The sequence below is a fragment of the Mesoplodon bidens genome (genome assembly GCF_964165515.1).
Source record: "Mesoplodon bidens genome assembly, chromosome: 12".
Classification (NCBI taxonomy): Eukaryota; Metazoa; Chordata; class Mammalia; order Artiodactyla; family Ziphiidae; genus Mesoplodon; species Mesoplodon bidens.
In genome coordinates this window covers 23,062,817-23,083,170 of record NC_138168.1, presented here as the reverse complement: position 1 = coordinate 23,083,170, position 20,354 = coordinate 23,062,817, and the positions used below count along the sequence as shown (strand labels likewise).

Below are 20,354 nucleotides of genomic sequence, written 5' to 3'. Positions count from 1 at the left end.
ATTAAATGACCTAATTGACCATGATTTAGTAATTTGAAAATGACAATATCCATATTTGGGGAGCTCTTGTAATATGCTGATATTTAACCACATTTATAACATTTCCTTAAGGGACAGTTTCCATATTTTGAAAATCTAATGGTCTGAAATGTGACATTACATTTAAGTGTTTTAAACCACAGAGATGATTTTATTTCAAAATCCTAGTGATTTTTCTTGTTTTACTGAAAAACTTTCCTATATTGTGATGAAATCATGCATTTTAATATTTATATTTTTATGCCTCATTGATGTAAATTATGGTTACTTATTTGATTTCTTCTAGAAATGTGTAAAATGTTTTTCCTGCTTCAAATGCATGTTGACTTCATGAGATACTACAGATAAAATATATATTACAAAAAGGCCACTTAGAAATTCATTTTTTAATTTTTCTTGGACAAAAGCAATCTCAGTCTTGTTTGGTTTGGCTTTCCTTTGAAGTAGGTCTCAGAGTCAACCGTGAAGTCCTGTATATTATACTGCATTATAATTATCACCTGAAATTTAAAACAATTATGTGATGCTATGTGAGTATACTCTGTTAACCAGAATTATAAATAATATATTTAACATTAATGACCTAATTTGAATAGTTACAAATACTAGATATATTTAATACTCTCATATATTAATCATGTAAATGTATTTTATATGTATCACGTGTATGTGTATATTAATAAAACTGATATTTGAGGAGTTATATAGGGTTCATTCTCTGTGTCCTGTTTTGTTTTACAGCTATAAGAAACTGGCTGAGAATAAAGAATCTGAATTTGTTAGACCTTTACCCCTTAACATGACCCCAAATGTTATGTCTCAAGAACCACGAGCTGTGAACCAATTTATGGACAGAAATGAAGAGAATGTAGTTTTAGAAAAGGAAACAAATGAAGGTACAGAAACTAACCATCCAAGAGTAAATACTGTGGAAGAACAGGTAGATAAAATGTACCTTGATATTTTGAAGAAAAAAATATCTGTTGGTCCTTCATTATTACCTCAGGATGACAAAATAAATAAGGTAAGTTTTTATAATTCAGATTGATTTGACGTATTGATAAATGAAGTTATATAAATACTATTGATAAGTATGTACTTCTTAAGCTAGTGGGATTGGTTACATACTAACCTCCACATAGATCCTGGATATCTGTGAGCAGTCTATAACAACACCCTGTAGTCCCCAAATTTAAAAATAGCACCATAGCATTAGCTTTCTTTTCAAAGCCATTCTTTATATTTTTCATTTTTTTAGTAAACGTAGTCCAAGTTTGAGTAACATAAGAAAATAAAGTGTATTCATCATTCTAGTGCTTTCAATCTTTCTAGTAGTTTGTGTTCTGCAAAAGTAGGTAAGTTGACATTTCCTATAAATGCTATTAGCAGCTCTTAAGAAACTTATTTTTCATTGTTCCTTTTTTCTCTGTTCTTGATTTATTCTGATTATATAGGCTCCATGACCACAGTATTCCATTTTTATTTTACAGTTCTGAGTTATGTGTTTACCATAAACTATCTCCTTGTATCAATAGGGTAAGGCAGGGTACTAATAAATTTTTACTTTGAGAAATCTGGAGAAAAAGGAAGCTAAGACTTTTGTCGTTTCAAAACATGTTCTTCCCTGCTCTCCATGTTGATTCTCGTAATTACATGTCTTGCTTTCTGGCAAGCTTATTTTGTTTTATTATTTTGCTTTGTCTTACTCCTGACTTTGAAGATGTGCTTCCAAACACTAAAATTCTGATGAATTAGAGAACTTTAATATAATGATTTGCCTTCTGTGAACTATGTTCCTTAGTAATCAGTATGGTTTTGCTATCTGTTAAATCTTATTTGCAACGGTAGTCGAAGTTTAAGTACTAAGCTTGTACTTGTATGCAGACTTTTAGATCTCAACTCAGTTCTGGAGAAGAAGGGGCTGGAATTGGTAAACAGCTCCCATACAAGAAGGCCAGAAGTGCACCTCCTTTATTTGAAAGAAAACCCCAGAGTGGATTATATGCATCAGTTAGGAGCTCAGGGTATGGCAAACCCAGTTCACCCTTGAAGACATTTTCTAATCTTGAAAAGAAAACTTCAAAGGACATTATGAAGAGCAAAAGCTTGAGATCCATCCCTACCTCAAAGCAGGCTAGGAAAAAAGGTAATCATATACTCTTTTCATGATAGAATTCTGTACATATAGTGTATTATTTTATTTTCTTTGTTCTCTACTTTCCCTGTTTCCTTCCTCCTTCCATGAACTTTCCTTATTCATAGAAAAAAATTATTCATAAGGTACTGCATTCCATCTTTGAAAGATTCAGTTCACTTGAGTTCAGGAGATTTTTCGTCATAAGTTCTAGGTTTTCCTGAACGAGACCCAGAAATTATGGGAAGTGAATATAAAATAGAAGAGTCAAACTCCTCCTCATCCAGTTGGCTTTGTAATATCCAAAATGTTTGCCAGAAAAGAGCTGTGAGTTCAAAATGCAAATGGCAATGTACAAATGAGGGTCAACCATCCGGGTATTAGTTCAGTATAGACCTGGAGAGTAAGGATGTTTTATAGATCAAAGAATGCATAGTTGTTTTTTTTTTTTTTTTTTTTGGCGGTACGCGGGCCTCTCACTGCTGTGGCCTCTCCCGTTGCGGAGCACAGGCTCCGGACGCGCAGGCTCAGCGGCCATGGCTCACGGGCCCAGCCGCTCCGCGGCATGTGGGATCTTCCCGGACCGGGGCACAAACCCGTGTCCCCTGCATCGGCAGGCGGACTCCCAACCACTGCGCCACCAGGGAAGCCCAAGAATGCATACTTTTATACTCACAGTGTCTCTGTTAGTTACTTCCTAATGTAGTCGCTTACCGCTATATTGGCAGAAGGAAAGGGTAATTTTCCTCTTAGAAGCCCATGCAGCTAGTAAAAGAAATAGAAATGCTCAAGTCAAACCAACATTTCTGTTGCCTTAAGACTCCAGTGGGGAAGGGAGAGCAGTAGAGCCAGAAGCATGTTGTCCTTTTCTTTGTGATTAAATTGAATAGGTTACCAATTCCATCATTGTTATCTGGTGATAGTTGTCAGAGGAGAACTAACCTCACTGGAAAATTCACTTCTAGCTTAAAAAGTAGGGAAGTGCCTTTCCCTACTACTGTCAATTCCAGGACCACTTTGACTATATTTAAAATTCTTTCAGCATTAAAGCCTCTCTTCTTCTGTCTGTATTGGTGTGTATTCACTGCAGCGATCTGTGTGTGTAAGATGGAAAGGCTAGGGCCGATCTGTATGAGAGTGCAGGAGAACAGCAGTGGGGGATGGCTATTCTGGAGAGACAGGAGTATGATTGTTGGCTTAATGCAAGCTTCCTTTCCTCCTGTTCTTAACCTACGGACCTCTGACCCCTTTTCCTAAGAAGTCTCTTTTTTTTTTTTAAAAAGAAGATGTTGGGGGTAGGAGTTTATTAATTTATTTATATTTATTTTTGCTGTGTTGGGTCTTCGTTTCTGTGCGAGGGCTTTCTCCAGTTGTGGCAAGCAGGGGCCACTCTTCATCGCGGTGCGCGGGCCTCTCACTTTCGCGGCTTCTCTTGTTGTGGAGCACAGGCTCCAGATGCGCAGGCTCAGTAGTTGTGGCCCACAGGCCCAGCCGCTCCGCGGCATGTGGGATCCTCCCAGACCAGGGCTCGAACCCGTGTCCCCTGCATTAGCAGGCAGACTCTCAACCACTGCACCACCAGGGAAGCCCAGAAATCTCTTGTGTTCTCTTATTTTCTCGTTTCTGTGGGACATCTGCTTGTGATGTTGTCATCTACTCATTGTTATTAATAATTAACTGCCCATTGGATCTAGTGCTTAATGTTAAGGAAAAACACTTGGAACATTTCCCAAATTTTAGAATCATCAAGAGGAGTGTGAAAATTTTTCATTAATGTTTTAGGAGTATTCATTCTGTACTTTCGGGATCAAGAAAATGAAATTTTGTTTTTAATATTCTCTACTCTATTATATGTATTTTAGATAAACTAACCACCAACACTTTTTGAAGTTCACTTTATCCAGATCCATTCACATAACAAATATTTTTGAGCACCGACCTTGGTCCAGGCAATATTAGAGGCCCTTGAGATACATTGGTAAACAAAGTAGGCAAAGATATCTACCCCCCTCATTTTGTGGAACTTTCATCTGATGAGGAGAGATAGACTTTTAGCAATACGCATAATCAGTAAATGAGGTTATATGCTAAGGAAAACTAAAGGTAGAGCAAGAACATCAGTGGGGGAGGTCACAGTTTTCAATAAGATAGAGTAGTCCTCCTTGAGAGAGAGCCATTTGAACAAAGACTTGGAGGAGGTAAAGGAATTGGCTGTGTGGATAGCTGGGGGAAGCGTATTGCAGAAAAATGAAATGACTAAATAGTGCAAAAGTCCTGAAGTACGGAGGGATGCCTGGCGTGTTCAGGGAACAGCATGGAAGCCCATACGGCGTGGGAGGCGTGGGCAGAGAGGGTAGGAGATGAGATCGGAGAGTCAAGGGAGAGGCACATGTAGGCTTTTCTAGGGCATTTTAATTTTTTTTTTTTTTTTTTTTTTTTTTTTTTTTGCAGTACCCGGGCCTTTCACTGCTGTGGCCTCTCCTGTTGCGGAGCACAGGCTCCGGACACACAGGCTCAACGGCCATGGCTCATGGGCCCAGCCGCTCTGCGGCATGTGGGATCTTCCCGGACTGGGGCACGAACCCATGTCCCCTGCATCGGCAGGCAGACTGTCAACCACTGTGCCACCAGGGAAGCCCCTAGGGCATTTTAAAGACTTAGGCTTTCACTCTTAGTGTGAAAACATGAGCCACTGAAACGTTTTGAGCATGGGAGTGATTCATCTAATTATCCTTCAGACAGATTTCTTTGGCTGATACGTTATAGACCATATACAGACAAACATATACACACACTGTAGGGGACACAGGAAGAAGCTCAGAGCCCGGTTAGGAGGTGATGTTAGGGATGCAGGCTAGAAGTGATGGGGCTGGAACCGGTGCGGCAGCAGTGGTGGTGATGAGAAGCGGTTGGGTAAGGGTATATTTAGAAGACAGAACCAAGAGTCTAAAAGATCGGTTTGGGGTTGTGAGAGAGCAGTGGAGGATGGCAACTGGGAGAATGAAGTTACTGTCTCGCTGGGATGGGGAAGGCTGAGGGGGAGTAAATCTGGGGGTGGAGAGGAGACCAGGAGTTCAGCTGTCGAGCTGATAGTTTTGAGATGTCTGTTCTACACGCAAGTAGAGAAAACAGGGAGGCAGTTAGGTAGAAAAGTATAGAGTTAAGAGGGTGGTGTGAACTGTAGGTTTCAGACGTTAAAGGTGAATATTTTTGAAGCCATGTTCGTCTGGGTTTTTTTAATTGAAGTATAGTTGATTTACAATATTGTGTTAGTTTCAGGTGTACAGCACAGTGAAATATTTTTTTTGGCAGATTATATCCCACTGTAGGTGATTACAGGATATTGGGTATAATTCTCTTTGCTGTACAGTGAATGCTTGTTGCTTATCAATTTTATCTGTCATAGTTTGTGTCTGTTAATCCCACGCTCCTAGTTTGTCCCTCCCACCCCTCTCTCCCCTTGGTAACCACAAACCAACAAACCAAGTTTGTTGTCTGTGTCTGTGAGTCTTTCTGTTTTGTATATACATTCATTTGTATTATTTTTTAGGTTCCACGTAGAAGTTTTATATAGTATTTGTCTTTCTCTGTCTGACTTAACTTCTCTAAGCATAATGTTCTCTGCAACTGATGAAGATTATCAAGAGAGCATATCTAGAGGAAAAAGAGCCAGGGCCTGAACCCTGGGCGTGCTAGCCTTAAGAGGTCAGGCGGAAGAGGAGTCGCCTGCAAAGAAGACAGAGCAAGGTTGCAGGAAACCCGAGTATGCGGGGCCCTGAAAGCCAGGTGAAGACAGTGTGTAAAGGAGAATTGATCTGCTCTATCAGTTGCTGCTGAGGGATAAAGAGAGATGGGGACTGACAGCTGGCCTTTGGGTTTAGCAAAAAGGAAGCCATCAGTATTGGACAAGCAGTTTCCGTGGATGTGTGGCTGTGAAAGGCAAGCTGAGTGACAATAGGAGGAGTGGAGTTGGATACTTCGAGCTCCAGACCCCCCTGGAGGAAAGGGTGTAAGAGGTAGAAAGAAAAAAATGGGGCAGTAGCTAGCATGGAAGTGGAGTTAGGAGAAGCCTTTTATTTTGCTTTGTTTTGTTTTAATGGGAGAAATAATAGCTGTGAATGAATAATAGTATGTTTATGCACTTTGGAAAGATGCAGTGGACAGGCAGAAATGCACGATGGAGGGGAGAATTGCTAGAGCAGCGTCCTTGAGTAGAGGAACTGTCTTGGGATCCAGTGCACATGGGAAGGGTTGGCTTCAGAGAGGACCATGGACAGTTCGCCTGTGGGCGAGCCGATAGGAAGGGGGGAGATGTGGGTACAGACTGGTGGGTGGGTAGAAGTGGTGAGAGGTTGCTTCCATTTACTGTGAGAAGTAAAGTACAATGTGATGAGGTAGCAGTGAAGTTGGGGCAGGGGTGTTGGAGGAGGGAAGATGTGAAAAGGCAATCCTGGAGGGTTGGACTGCAGCAGGAAGCATCGGCGTGCAGTTAGTGACCACGAGTGTAAGTTGAGACCAGGCAGGGTGTGTGTGTGTGTGTGTGTGTGTGTGTGTATTTGTATATGCGTGTGCACAGCCACGTTCTACTGCACGATTGCGGGTGTTGGGTAGTTGTATCGTTAGGGTTATCAAGAGGCGTGGCTTTTGCCAAATGAGTACAGTGAACTGAGACGGGAACAAGAAGGGAGAGACCAACGTATGTGGAATGTAAGTTGAGTCATGAAGGAAGAAAAGACAACGGGGGGCGGGTGATACAGCATGACACAGGCAGGACCACAAAGTGAGTCACAGGGGGACCTAAGGATGGTGGGAATCCAGGTGGGAAGAAGGATTGATGGAGAGTAAATGCGTTACCGGTGATAGAGAAAGATCTAGAGCGCCAGTGGGAGAGAGCAGCTGGGGCGGAGAGGCACGTAAATACAGGGGTTGAAAGGATCTCCTGTGCCTGTATGGAAATTACTGAGAGTGCAGACAAGTAAGGTCATGGGGTGGGAAGGAAACGAGGGGGTTGGTATAGAGGTTGATAGATGAAAGTCATATTTTTATGGATATTTTTCCCTATTTCACAATTTCATAGTGCTTGTGACTACCAAAATAAAAAAGAAACACATCAGTAAAATTCATATTAAAGTACAATGGTAAACTGTGACTGTTTATTTTTATACTGAGCTACTTTTTCTCATTAGACTATGCATTAAGTATGATTTTTTAATCTCTGTCTTTTTATTGGAAAATTGCCCAGAGTGACTTTAGTTTCATTTCCAAAGAACTGGAATTCCTTTGGGGTGGTTGTCACAGGTTGGGTCTCCAAGAAGCAGACCCTGAGGCAGAGATGAGTGTCCAGAAAGTCTAGAGACTGTGCTTGGGATCCACATTGGTTATGATGAAGGAGAAACCCAATGACTGGGGCTTAGGCAGTTAGAAGGCTTCTTTTTTTTCACGTAACCAAGAAACCAGGGCTCGTCAGTTCATAGCTGGTGCAGCTGTGCAAGGACCCTTCTTTCCTGCTGCAAAATCCTTAGTTGGTGACTTTTGTCTTCCTTGTCACAAGATGGCTACACAACCTCCAGGCCTGTCGGGAGGAGAGGTGAAAGGTAAAAGGTCCCTGCCTGTTAACTCAGCAGCTTCTTAATCAGAAAAGTAGTCACTTTCTTGGAAGTGCCATGTAGGAAACTTTTGCTTTCATCTTATTGGCCAGAACTTTGATCCTGTGTTTCCTTCCCACCCCTCTCCCCAGTTGCATGGAGTCCAGGGGGATGGGTGTTTTTAACTGGCACACTGCTGCCCAGGGCAAAATTAGGTTCCTGTTATTAGGGAGGAAAAGGAGATTGGCAGCTAGTGGTGTCTGCAGGTGGTTTTCCTTTTTATTCTGAATTAATTTTCTTGGGCTATTGCCTCTTATATTTTTATCTTTATACTAATACGTTTACTGTCACAAAAGGAATAGTTGCTCATTATTTAAATTTAAAAAACACAGAGAAGTAAAAAGAAAGCAATAATTAGCCAGAAACAACTGAGGTCGCACTGGGTGAGCCTCTTTCCATGCTTCTTGTATGTATGTCCTTGTCCAGATCGAAGGAAGCGGGGATGGGAGCTGGAAGGAAGGAGACAGGCAGGACAAACAGACAAAGCATTTTACAAGAACAGATCACACTTCATAAGTTCTTTTTAAATAAAATATTAGATTGAGTTTTACTTAAATCTGCAAGACGAGAAAGAAACTTCATTCTAAGAAATACATCTCAAAAGATCCCTTTGGGCTTCCCTGGCGGCACAGTGGTTGGGAGTCCGCCTGCCGATGCAGGGGACTCGGGTTCGTGCCCCTGTCCGGGAAGATCCCACATGCCGCGGAGAGGCTGGGCCCGTGAGCCATGGCCGCTGAGCCTGCGCGTCCGGAGCCTGTGCTCCGTGGTGGGAGAGGCCACGGCAGTGAGAGGCCCGTGTGACACACACACACACACACAAAATTCCTTTAAGAAAATATACTGTGAAAACCTCTGAAAGGTTGCCAAAACCATGTTGTTTTTACCTACGTTTTATATATTATCTGTTTTCCCTTCTATGAAATATGAGGTAGTAAAACCCCCAGTCACATGCCTGCTACCCATTTTTGTTGGATTTATTTTTACTTGTTCAGGATATATTTAGTTTTTTTGCTCCAGCGACTGTAATTCTCCTCAGCTTTTTTTTTTTTTTGCGGTACGCGGGCCTCTCACTGTTGAGGCCTCTCCCGTTGTGGAGCACAGGCTCCGGACGCGCAGGCTCAGCGGCCATGGCTCACGGGCCCAGCCGCTCTGCGGCATGTGGGATCTTCCCGGACCGGGGCACGAACCTGTGTCCCCTGCATCGGCAGGCAGACTCTCAACCACTGCACCACCAGGGAAGCCCCTCCTCAGCTTTTGAATGAGGGTCTTGGTTCTGGCTATGAAAGGGCCAGAATGCTTTTCACCAGTCCCTTATCCATCGCTTCTGCATTCTGGAATTATTTTGATTGTTTTCTTATTTGACTGAATTTTCTTAATCCATTATTTTTTCAAGAAGGGTTCATGGGTTCCAAATTCTGCAGTGTTTTTTCACGTTTGAATTTTTTTTTTTTTTTTTTTTTTTTTCTTTTTGCGGTATGCGGGCCTCTCACTGTCGTGGCCTCTCCCGTTGCGGAGCACAGGCTCCGGACGCGCAGGCCCAGTGGCCATGGCTCACGGACCCAGCCGCTCCGCGGCATATGGGATCCTCCCAGACCGGGGCACGAACCCGTATCCCCTGCATCCGCAGGCGGACTCTCAACCACTGCGCCACCAGGGAGGCCCTCACGTTTGAATTTTATATCCAAACAAATTTTCTTTCGGGTATAAAGGGAAAAGATACTGTCCATGTACTATTATTGAAAATAATTACTTAGAGAAACCAAAATTAAGAACCCAGGAAGGGAGAATTGTGGTATAAAAGCACCGGCTGACTGCAGCTTGAGCAAGAACCACCTGCCACTCTTGGCCACCACATCCTAGGGAGAATCACAATGCTAGCAGAATCACACCGCATTCGTTGGCCATGTTGATGCACCTCCAGTGACCTGGAAGGATTAATGCCTGCTTTTACAGTGATACAAACAGTTCCTTTATGAACACTTTAAGACATTTCTCAAGAAAAACCTTCCACATCAAACAATCCAATTAAATATGATTACTACTCTATAAGGAAAATCCTGCGTGCCCAGAAAAGATTAGAAGGAAATCTTGGGCTGAGGTACTATTGGGGACGTGTTTCTTCTTTTGACTTTCCTGTCTTTTCCAAATCTTTTAATGACCGTGTATTTCACTTTAATGAAAAAGTAAACTCTGCATTTGAAAAGTTAGCATCTTGAAAAAATTATATTAAAAATATAAATTTCGAATGCTTCATCTACATCTAAGGCGATCAAATAAATATTTACTCAGTGTGCAGTTCAGAATCTGTAATAATTGAATATGGGCCTCAAGATCTCTTCTAGGTATTTCCCTTAAATGTTTATTTTTATTATTAACTGAATAACTTACTGGCCTTAGAATTATTTCCACTCTTTGAGGATTTATGAGGTACCTTTTAAAAGCTGAAAATCTGACCAGAATATATATACATTAATCACATTTTTTCTAATTTAATAAACGGTATTATAGCCGTATTATCATTTTGTTTCTTAATCAGATTTAAACTACTTGTGATAAAGTTTCCGTGTAATCTGCATTATTCCAGTGATACTATATCTTGATATACATTACTTATAAAAAATGTGCTCAGAAAGCACACTTAATCTGAAGTAAAATGCTTCATAAAGTTATCAGCTGCTCTTTGATTCATTGTTTAGATATTTTTATTTGTTACTGCTGTGAACATTTGACAGAATAATTACTGAAAAATAATAAACCCTGAAATTATCCCAATCTACATTTTCCTCACGTTTATTTAGCTCCATTTGTCATTTGACGTGAATCTTGTGTCCTTAGCCTTCTGTGTCAACTTGAGCAGAATGTTGATTATGGACAGGAGTTCGGAGTGCAGTGAAACAGATGTGTTGTACTCATCGGCCTGCTTCGTGATCCTGTTTGTCTCAGTGTTCTCATTGTATTAGTACTTATTGTTACATAATTGCTGAATACACACTCAACTTAGTTTGTATTTGTGGTGCTTTTATCCATTGTTTACAATCTTTAGAAATCTTATCTGGAACAAGACTCATCAGGCCTGCAGCTCTGGGTAAACCAGCACCCCAAACTGAAAGTTGCCTGGCTACTCCTAAGAAGTCTGAAGGCCCTACAGAAGCCGATTCCTGTGCTCAGGTTCAGAATGTAGGTATTGAATTTCAAAATAATATTCATAATGTTTTTATGTTCTGTAATTATATGTTGAAACTAAATTATAAATAATGAAATATATATATAATTTCTTTTATGTTGACTGATATTCTTGTCACACAAGAATTTATTGATCTTCTTATACATTGTTGACCATGTCATTTTTATTCTTTGTGGTTTTTTTCCCCGAACCACCTGTGTTCAAACCTAATATTATAACTCTACATAATGAAGTAACGCTTTTCCTTTAAAGGATTCTTCAGGATACCATGGTGGGAACAAGGAGACAGAATTGACTATGTTTAAGAGAGTTCAGGAAGCAGAGGAAAAATGGAGGGGTGCCCAAGCCCTAATTGAGCAAATTAAAGTCACATTCTCAGAAAAGGAGAGAGAGCTGGAAAACAAGATGGAGGAACTAAAGAGACAACAGGAAAAGGAACTCTTCAGACTGAATCAAGACAAGTATATTCTACAAGCCAAGGTACTAGACACATTGTCCTACTTCTCCTCTTATTTAATTAAAAAAGAACTGGTACTCCCCGCTAAATGCATTGTCATTTGCTTGTCCCTGGGGCTGCTTCACTTGATATATTTGCTGTATAAAACATGAACATGGTTCCTGAGAGTGCCTCCTTAGAGAAGAGCCTACATGGAACCCCTGTGGGGGGCGGGGGGGGGAATTGAAATTGAAATTGGCTCCTTTTGATAATTTTCTTGTTAGCAGTCCTTTTTCAAAACAAATCCCTTGGTTCACTGTGACCTTCATGGAAGACAGAGTTTCAGAAAGAAAGCTATGGAAGGTCTAGATTCAGAAAGTGACACTGTATAGCATTTCTGAGTTAACTTCCATCAGCACAAAGCACACTGAAGTGGTTTGACTGTAGTTGGTGTTAATGATCATTCCACTGTGGTTATAAGGCAGTCTTAGGTTTATGTACCTCGAATTTTTCTGTTATTCTTCTCACTGCTCACTGTATCATTTCCTTCTCCAAATAAAACACTACTTGCATGTTCTCAAAGTTAAGTGGCTTTGAAGAATCAAACAAAAAACAAAGGTGGTTGTATTTTGGAGAAACAGCTGATCCTGTCACTGAAGAAAAATTGAAGCAAATCCAAAAAGAAATACAAGAACAAGAGACACTTCTTCAAGGATATCAACAGGTATGGCTCTTCAGCACGTAGTGAGTTTGTCTTGAGATTCTTTGATTATAAAAATAAGGCATTTAAAAATATTTCTGTGTCCATTTAACAGGTAATGGGAATTCTGGCAATGCGAGGAAGTAATAATTTAACTAGTCTGTACATTTATCATGGGCAGAATTAAAGTGATTAAGGGCATGGGCTCTGGATTCAAGAAATCTGGTTTTAGACTTTGCTTCACTACCTGCTGTGCAGCCTTAGGCAGATCATTTCACCTCTCAGCCAGTTTCCTCATCTGTGAAGTGGGAATGAGGATAAGTAACCAGTCTCATAAGATGGTTGTGAAATTAAAATAAGACAGTACAGATCAACCACTTCGTGCCTTCCACACAGTAACCAGTTACTGCATGTTACTAATTGTAATAGCCATATTTCCTTAGAAACTATCCTCTTTTTCTTTAATTTTCTATAATTTTTTCAGTAGATAATATTGGCTAGTTTTGATATTATATTGAGAAATATAAATCTGAAATTAATTGCCAATGCCCTGAGAGTGAAAAACAATGGAATTAAATGGGAGAAAATGAGTGTGTCCTATAGAAGCCGTACATTTGTTCTCTGGGATGATGGAGTGTTGGTGGTGTTGACCTGACATCAGCCAGGGCAGGTGTGGTGATCCCCAGGATGAGACTTGTCTTAGTTTCTTTCCCATCACTCCTTTTTCTTAACTTCCCTCCCCTTCTTCTTCTGTCTCATTACCTTTTTCTTTTATGACAACAATAGCCTAAGCATCCAGCCTACCGATAACCAGCATTTTCATTCCAGGGACATCCAGAGAAAGCATCACCACATCAGAGATTACAGCTTTTGCTGTAAATGAAATTGTACTGGTTTTGCAGGACATCCCACCATAGAGTTAGTGAGAACCGTCCAAAACCCTTTCCTGCCATTCTGAGCTTGCTGTGTAGAACATGGGTTTTAAGGAGGATTTCACAGAGCTATGAGTATGCCAACCACCCACTCTCACAAAGATAATACAAAATTTATGTGTCTGTGTATGTACTTTTCTGAGTTTCATTAATTCTGCAGATAATCAAGCACAGACTGTGTGCCAGGCACTAGGCCAGACATGGTGAGACAGTTCATAGTTTTCATTAGATCCTCAAAGGTCTGTGGTTTTCATCAGATTCTTGATTTTAAAGAGGTTAATAAGCCAGAGCATCTAAGCACAGATGGGTACTTTCTCCCCCTGATCTCACTGTTTGAGTCCCCCTTCAGCTCAAGTCAGGTGCTGTACTGGGTCTAGTCTCTGCTCTGCTCTATCCTGATCTTCCACAAACACCCAGTCTCTAACTCCCTGCTCACAGAAAGTTCCAGAAACAAACATGGATACCCACCGTGGGTACATCCAATTACCTCACGGCAGAAAGACAGGCCAAAAACAGGAAAAAAGAAGGTGCAAACAGTCCCACTGGCCTTTCCATCCCTGGTGCATGAAGTCAGGATGTGGTTATTCCTGCAGTCTCTCCCCCATTTACTCCTGTGAAATGCGGTACATTATACTGACAGGCTCTTTGGCTTTGGGAATTTTTTTGCAACTTCTTTTTCAAGTAAGCATTTTGAGCATTTTAGAAAGAATTGTTTTCAGATAACAGATTTTCTTCTGAGACAAATCAAAGAGTTTGAAAAAGATTTTGCTTACTCAAAAACTGAAGAAATTTAAACGCTGTTAAAGATGTTTAAAGGATGTATCTTTTAGAAGCAGATATACTTATGTAAGTACTACTGATTTTTAACTAAAACATAATTTTCTGTATATAAAAAGGAAAACGAAAAATTGTATAATCAAGTGAAATATCTCCAAGAACAAAACAAGAAAAATGAGGAGCGAATGTTCAAGGAAAACCAGTGTTTATTCAGCGAGTTAGCTGCCTTAAAGTAAGTCCTTTTAAAATTCTTAAAATCAAATATCCTTGGACTATTTCTAAGCATTTTATTGCTATATTAATAAAACATTTAGGATATTAGAAATTTAAAAAATTGTACACTGATTTACAGTTTTGTAACTTTTGTATTTTTAATATTCAGTGGATTTTCTCTTGGTGTTAGATGACTAGTACATACTTCAGTATTTTCAGTATATTCGTATTTGTGTTTGACATCAATTTCAGGAAACTGAATATTCCTTTTAAGCCTGAGATACTTGGGTAATACATCTTAGTAATAATGCCGTTAGTAATAATAGTAAAGAGAAAATACAGTATTATTTACTATCTTAGGTCAGGTTCCATACAAGTAGAGCCTGAGGTGGGGATCCTCGTGGAGGTGATTTCCCGGAGGATTACTCTCAGGAGAAGGGGAGCCAGAGAAGCGAGATGGGGGAGGGTAGCAGGAGGGAAGGCAAGTAAGAACGTGGTCTCAGCTGGAGGCTGGCTTCATTCTGCTCTCCCCAGGAGGCTCAGGAGAACACATTGCATTGCAGAGTTGGCCCCTACTTGAGGCAAGTGGGGGGCAGCCTTTTGTACCCCCCAAGAAGCCAGTCCCTGGCTGAGGTGGGCCCCAGGGAGTGAGTGGGGGTATCCTCTGGGCCAGGGGGCAGGGGTTGCTATTTGGCAAGGGCATTTCTCCAGAGGAGAACCTGCGAGTTATTACAACTGGCGCTCACCGTGGCAGGCTGACGGAGCACCAGCACCCACTTAAGAATCAATCATACTTCAGACTGTAAGGCCTTTGGGATGTTATTACATCCGTCTTTAACACACTAAGTGAAAGAGCTGAACCAACAAATGTGGGCAAGCTAGGGTACTGTCTTCTTTTGGGAAGTGACTGCCAGCTATGTATCATTTCACCTAAACACCTAAAACCTCAAATAGGACCGCTATCAGAAGAAATGTCTTTGGCTATGAATGCCATGTATGTTTTATTTATTTACATACTTCTTCCATTTTTTTTGTAAGGTAACTTAGGGCATATGAGGCAGGGCTGCTATTAGCTCACACTCATCTTTCATGCAAAATAGAAAAAAAGCATATCTTGTAGCAGACAAAGCCGGAAAGTACACGGGTTGGCAAGTGAGGGCACTTTTGTGTAAATTAGGAAGGGGAAAATGCCCCTTTCTCCTGGTAAGTGTGACCCCAAGCCAAGGCTGATAATCTGCACACTTCTGAGGCATGAAGACATTTACACCTGCTTTCTTCCCAGATGCTTCAATAAAGTATTTTAAAATTTCATATCTGATAATGTTACCTGGCTTTTAAAAGAGAAGATCTATTCCAGGATCCAAACCTGAAGCTCTAAATGAATTTTCACAATGGAATAAATGGTTTCTTTAGAAAGTAGGGTTAGACGATCATATGTGTACTCCTAAACTTGTATAATATCTCTGGAAAAAAACAGAAAAATTGATTCTAAGGTACCAGTAGTAGACTGTGTTTGTTTTTGTTTGTTAGTTTCCATGGGTATGATTGGCAATTTGTGTTTCTCAGAAAGGAGTCTAGAATGATGTGACAAGGAGTACAGAACACCACAGGGGAAATGCAGCAAGTCTTTCTGGGAGATGATTTTTCTTTTTTCTGAGAATCGGCAGGAAATATTTTTATATTACAAATAAACCAGTACTCTTAGGGTTTTGGTTCTTTTAGATTATACATAAAAATTTCACATGAAGTATACTTCTCTTTTAGTATTATAATCTTTAGTTTAAATAAACTTTCTCTTCAATGACTCACATAGTTTCAACGTGCAAAGTGTTTTCAATTTTTAAGAATTGAATATTTTGTATTGAAAGGAGTACCTTTTAAAATATATATATTTATTTTATTTTCAAAATAAATCAGAGAAGAGATGCATAAAAGTCGTTTCCTGTCTCAAGTAGTTGAAGATTCAGAGCCCACCAGAAATCAGAACTTTACAGATCTGTTAGCAGAACTACGGGTGGCACAGGTAAGTTGCATAAGGATTTTAACCATTAGCGATAGGAAAGATTGTTATAAAAATCTCTACATGTGTAAAAAAAAATCTGCTTTTTTAATTTATGAAAAAATAAAATCTGCTTATAAATTTCATACCAATTAAAAATTAGGAAATGTCTAAGGTTAGCACTGGGACACATGTGACCTTACTATAGAGGAGACCATGTGATGCTGGTTTTAGATGGCATCCTCTTTATCATCCAACGTCTCATCAGGCATTTATCACGTGGAGCCATGTTGGAGGCATAACCTTATTTAGGGCATGTATACCTAACTTCAAATTCCTCATTGGAAATGTACGGCTAAAATAGGAAAATAATTTGAAGATAATCATTCACCTTAAAAAGTTAGTTGGCTTTTCCTCTGTCTTCCCAAGCAGACTGTGCACTTCTAGGGGGCGGAGGCTATATCTGCAAATATGTGTGTCTGATGTGCCTAACACAGAGGTGAAATGCAATAGCTACTCTATAACTTTTTTCTTTATTTGTATTGAATTGTTATAAAGAATATGGCCTAGAATTTTCTAAAGCAGTATTTATCAATAGGAGAAGTTTGGGGATTTAGGGCAGATTAATTCTGTCTTAAGCAGAACATTTCTATGCATTGCATGATTTTTATCACTCCTGTCGCCAGGAACTATGCTCATAGCACCCACCAGTCGCTGCAACACTCAAAACCACTGCCACGTTTCCAGACTTCTCCTGTGGGAGGGCAGTCAACTGTCCCCACTTCCTCCCATTAAGAACCACAGCACTAAACTAAAAAGTCCTTCCAATCTATTTGAATGATTATGTAAATTAGAAACATTCCAATTACATATCACTTTTTAATTAGAAATTTATTATATGGAGTTAGGTTATATAGCACTTTAAACATGCCTTAGTTCAATAATTGATGCTTAACAGACTTGTATGTAAAATACAGCTTCAAATATGAATCCATTAGAGAACTTTCTTAAGATGCATGTATGTATAGAATGATTAGATAGGTAGGCAGATATGTAGAAAGAAGGAATAAATGATTGGACACCCGCACTTATCAGTGGGCCTCAAAGACTAGCAAGTTAGGAGAGCAGTTAACATTGCTGAAGTTTATGAAGGCTTGGGAAAACATGGTAAGGTTTCAAGCACAGCATTAGCTTCATTTGAAGGCTGTTATTAGTGACCTTTTAAAAGTGCTACTTTGAACACATTTTTTTCTGACAAATGGGAAACTAAAACTGCCACTGAAATCACTGGAAAATGCTGGCTAAAATATAAGAAACATCTTGTAAATGCATAACCCAGCTCTCAAGAAAGTAAGGGGAATCTCTAGGGGTCAGAAATGAACAGGGATACAAACCTAGCAGTAAACACTGCTCCTAGGCTGCCAGTTCAGTAACCACGAGCCTTGAGCTTTAACAACAAAGTAGAGATAGGACCCCAGGGCTTCAAAGGGCCACATCCTTCAGTAAAACAGTGGTCCATGAAAAAATCCACCCACCTTCAGAAGGGGCTGAAATATCGAGAAAGCTTATCTGTCTTAACTTGATTTCTACATAGAGAGGGGGGAAAAAAATCTCTGCTCAGTGTCTTACTAGTTGTTCAGTATAAATGTCATCCCTACTGCCTTCATTTGTGTTTTAGTATTTAAATTGACAGTATTTTCAAGGTTTGGTCATACTCAAACTGGAAGAAGAAAATAGCATAAAAGGTGGTCCTGCGTCAGTGATCATCTTAAGTGTGTCTATAAGAAACACATGCAAAACACTCTTACGGGTATCCATCCTTAACCCAGCTCACATGGTATTCCTTCAGATAAAATCCTGCTGACGGTACGCCCAGAATGCAGAATTACAAAACCCAGGGAAACAACCCACCGTGAGCAGGCATGGGATGATTTTATAAACAGCAGGATTAGAACCCCAATCAAATTACTGAGTAGACTATGAAATAGACTTTAAGTGATTTCATATACAAAATAAGTGAGAAATTCAGTGTGAGGAAGGAACAAAACAGACTAGGCAAATTCAGAGAAAAATAAACAGAATAAGTAGAAAAGTTAAATAGATCATACATAACTAAGAAGAAATTGGTAAACTAGAAGATAGATCTAAGGAGCTTAGACTGAAACACAAAAAAAGAGAGAAATGAAAAATATCAAGAGATGTGAGATACTGTAGTATGTAATTAAAAAATTTTTTTAAAGTAATGGCTAAGAATTGTCTAGAATTAATAAAAGAGATGAATTCTCAAATTCAGGAAATACAGTGAGTCCTGCTCAGGATACATAATTTAAAATCTACATCTAAACCCATCATGGTGAAAGTACCAAAGGCAGGGAACACCTTAAAAGAAATCAGAAAGGGACTTCCCTGGTGGCACAGCAGTTAAAAATCCACCTGCCACTGCAGGGGACATGGGTTTGATCCCTGGTCCGGGAAGATCCCACATGCTGTGGAACAACTAAGCCAGTGCACCACGACTACTGAAGCCCGCGTGCCTAGAGCCCGTGTTCCGCAGCAAGAGAAGCCACCGCAATGAGAAGTGGTGCACACTGCAATGAAGGGTAGCTCCTCCTCGCCGCAACTAGAGAAAGCCTGTGCGCAGCAACGAAGACCCAAAGCAGCCAAAAAAAAGATTAAAAAAAAAAAAATGTCATGAAGAACATAGGGGTAAGACAGGAATAAAGACACAGACCTACTAGAGAATGGACTTGAGGATATGGGGAGGGGGAAGGGTAAGCTGTGACAAAGTGAAAGAGCGGCATGGACATATATACACTACCAAACGTAAGGTAGATAGCTAGTGGGAAGCAGCCGCAGAGCACAGGGAGATCAGCTCGGTGCTTTGTGACCGCCTGGAGGGGTGGGATAGGGAGGGTGGGAGGGAGACGCAAAAGGGAGGGGATATGGGAACATATGTATATGTATAACTGATTAAATTTGTTATAAAGCAAAAAAAAAAAAAAAAAGTTTCCCCAAGTTGGGTCAGCTTTGGCATGAACAAGGTTAATGACTGCAGTGGAAAAAAAACTAACCCATTTTGGTCACTGATTTGAAAATTGTTAAATAATGGGAAATAATAAAGTATTTATCTTGTAAAAAAAAAAAAAGATTAAAAAAATCTGCCATGATGGAAAAAAAAAATCAAAAAAAGAAAAAGTGTTAAAGATAAAAGTTATTTAGGGTTGTGTTTATTTGTGCAAATATTGAAAGATGGAATGTCATGCGTTAATTTTCATTCACTTTGGTTTTCTGAGTTTAAATAGTTTTAGAGCAAAAAATTCATACTGAGATAAATCTGTAATACAATATTCATATCAAACCTACTTATGTATAGTCTAATTTGTACCTTAAAAATTAATACCAATTAGTGTAGTCTTAAAATGTGAATTGTTTTTTTGTAAACTATGGATGGACACATACTAAAAGCAAAGGTCCTGAGCCCTGTCCTTCTAGATTCCCAGGGTGGAGGGGAGGATGAGGCTGACTGCAGTTCGGCCAGTCAGTCAGGCAATCATCCTGGAGTTGGAAAAACAGTAGGTAAACAAGACAGACATGGGCCTTGCTCACTAGGAACCTGTATTCTACCAGGGAAGACAGATAATAGGTAAACAAGAAATAGTTACAAATAGAGGTAAGTTCTTTGAGGAAAATAAGGATAGAGACTAACGGTAGGCAGGGCAGGGGTAAGGCAGCTGTCAGCCGTGTGGGCAAGGAGTTGCTGTCTGAGAAAGTGGTGTCTGCATCAAGAGTGGAGGAGAAGCAGCAGCTCACTGTGCAAAGACCGAGCCTTCCAGCCAGGGGGAAGCACAGGCCCTGGGTCAGGATTGGGCTTGGTACCTTCCAGATGCAGAGGCACCTGAGGCAGAAGTGGGTGAGTAAGGACAAGAGTGATGGAAGAAAAGGTCGGAGAGACAGGCAGAGGCCTCTGAGCGTCTACACAGTAGGTCCTTGTAGAAATTCAGTGCTCTCCTGAAAAGACATCCACAGAAGATCACACAGAAGATTAAACAATGAAATGATACAGCTAGAACCACGATTATTCAAGCCCTTATGAATGGATTTATTTTCTTCATAAGACTGGATTTTAGATTCTAAGGTAGTGTGATAGAAAGTTTCTAAGAATTTTTATTTTGAAGATAAAACATACCAACTGTGCCCCAGGAGTTTATCCAGCAGTTATGAGTTCGGTTCAGTATACATTTATTGAGTACCTGTCATGTGCTTGGTGCCATAAAGTAAACAAGTAGTAAAATCAG

The 20,354-nt window shown here is 40.1% G+C and overlaps 1 protein-coding gene across 3 annotated transcripts in view; it reads left to right on the top strand.

Annotated features, from left to right (window-relative positions):
- Nucleotides 1–20,354, top strand: part of CEP162 (centrosomal protein 162) — a 93,621-nt gene that overhangs the window by 40,607 nt on the left and 32,660 nt on the right. For all 3 annotated transcript variants that reach the window (XM_081251552.1, XM_081251551.1, XM_081251553.1), the window contains exons 12-18: nt 781–1,063; nt 1,924–2,185; nt 10,862–10,995; nt 11,255–11,482; nt 12,022–12,162; nt 13,967–14,079; nt 15,978–16,083. In XM_081251552.1, coding sequence (XP_081107678.1) covers nt 781–1,063; nt 1,924–2,185; nt 10,862–10,995; nt 11,255–11,482; nt 12,022–12,162; nt 13,967–14,079; nt 15,978–16,083 — 1,267 coding nt within the window. The remainder of the gene's footprint in view (nt 1–780; nt 1,064–1,923; nt 2,186–10,861; nt 10,996–11,254; nt 11,483–12,021; nt 12,163–13,966; nt 14,080–15,977; nt 16,084–20,354) is intronic.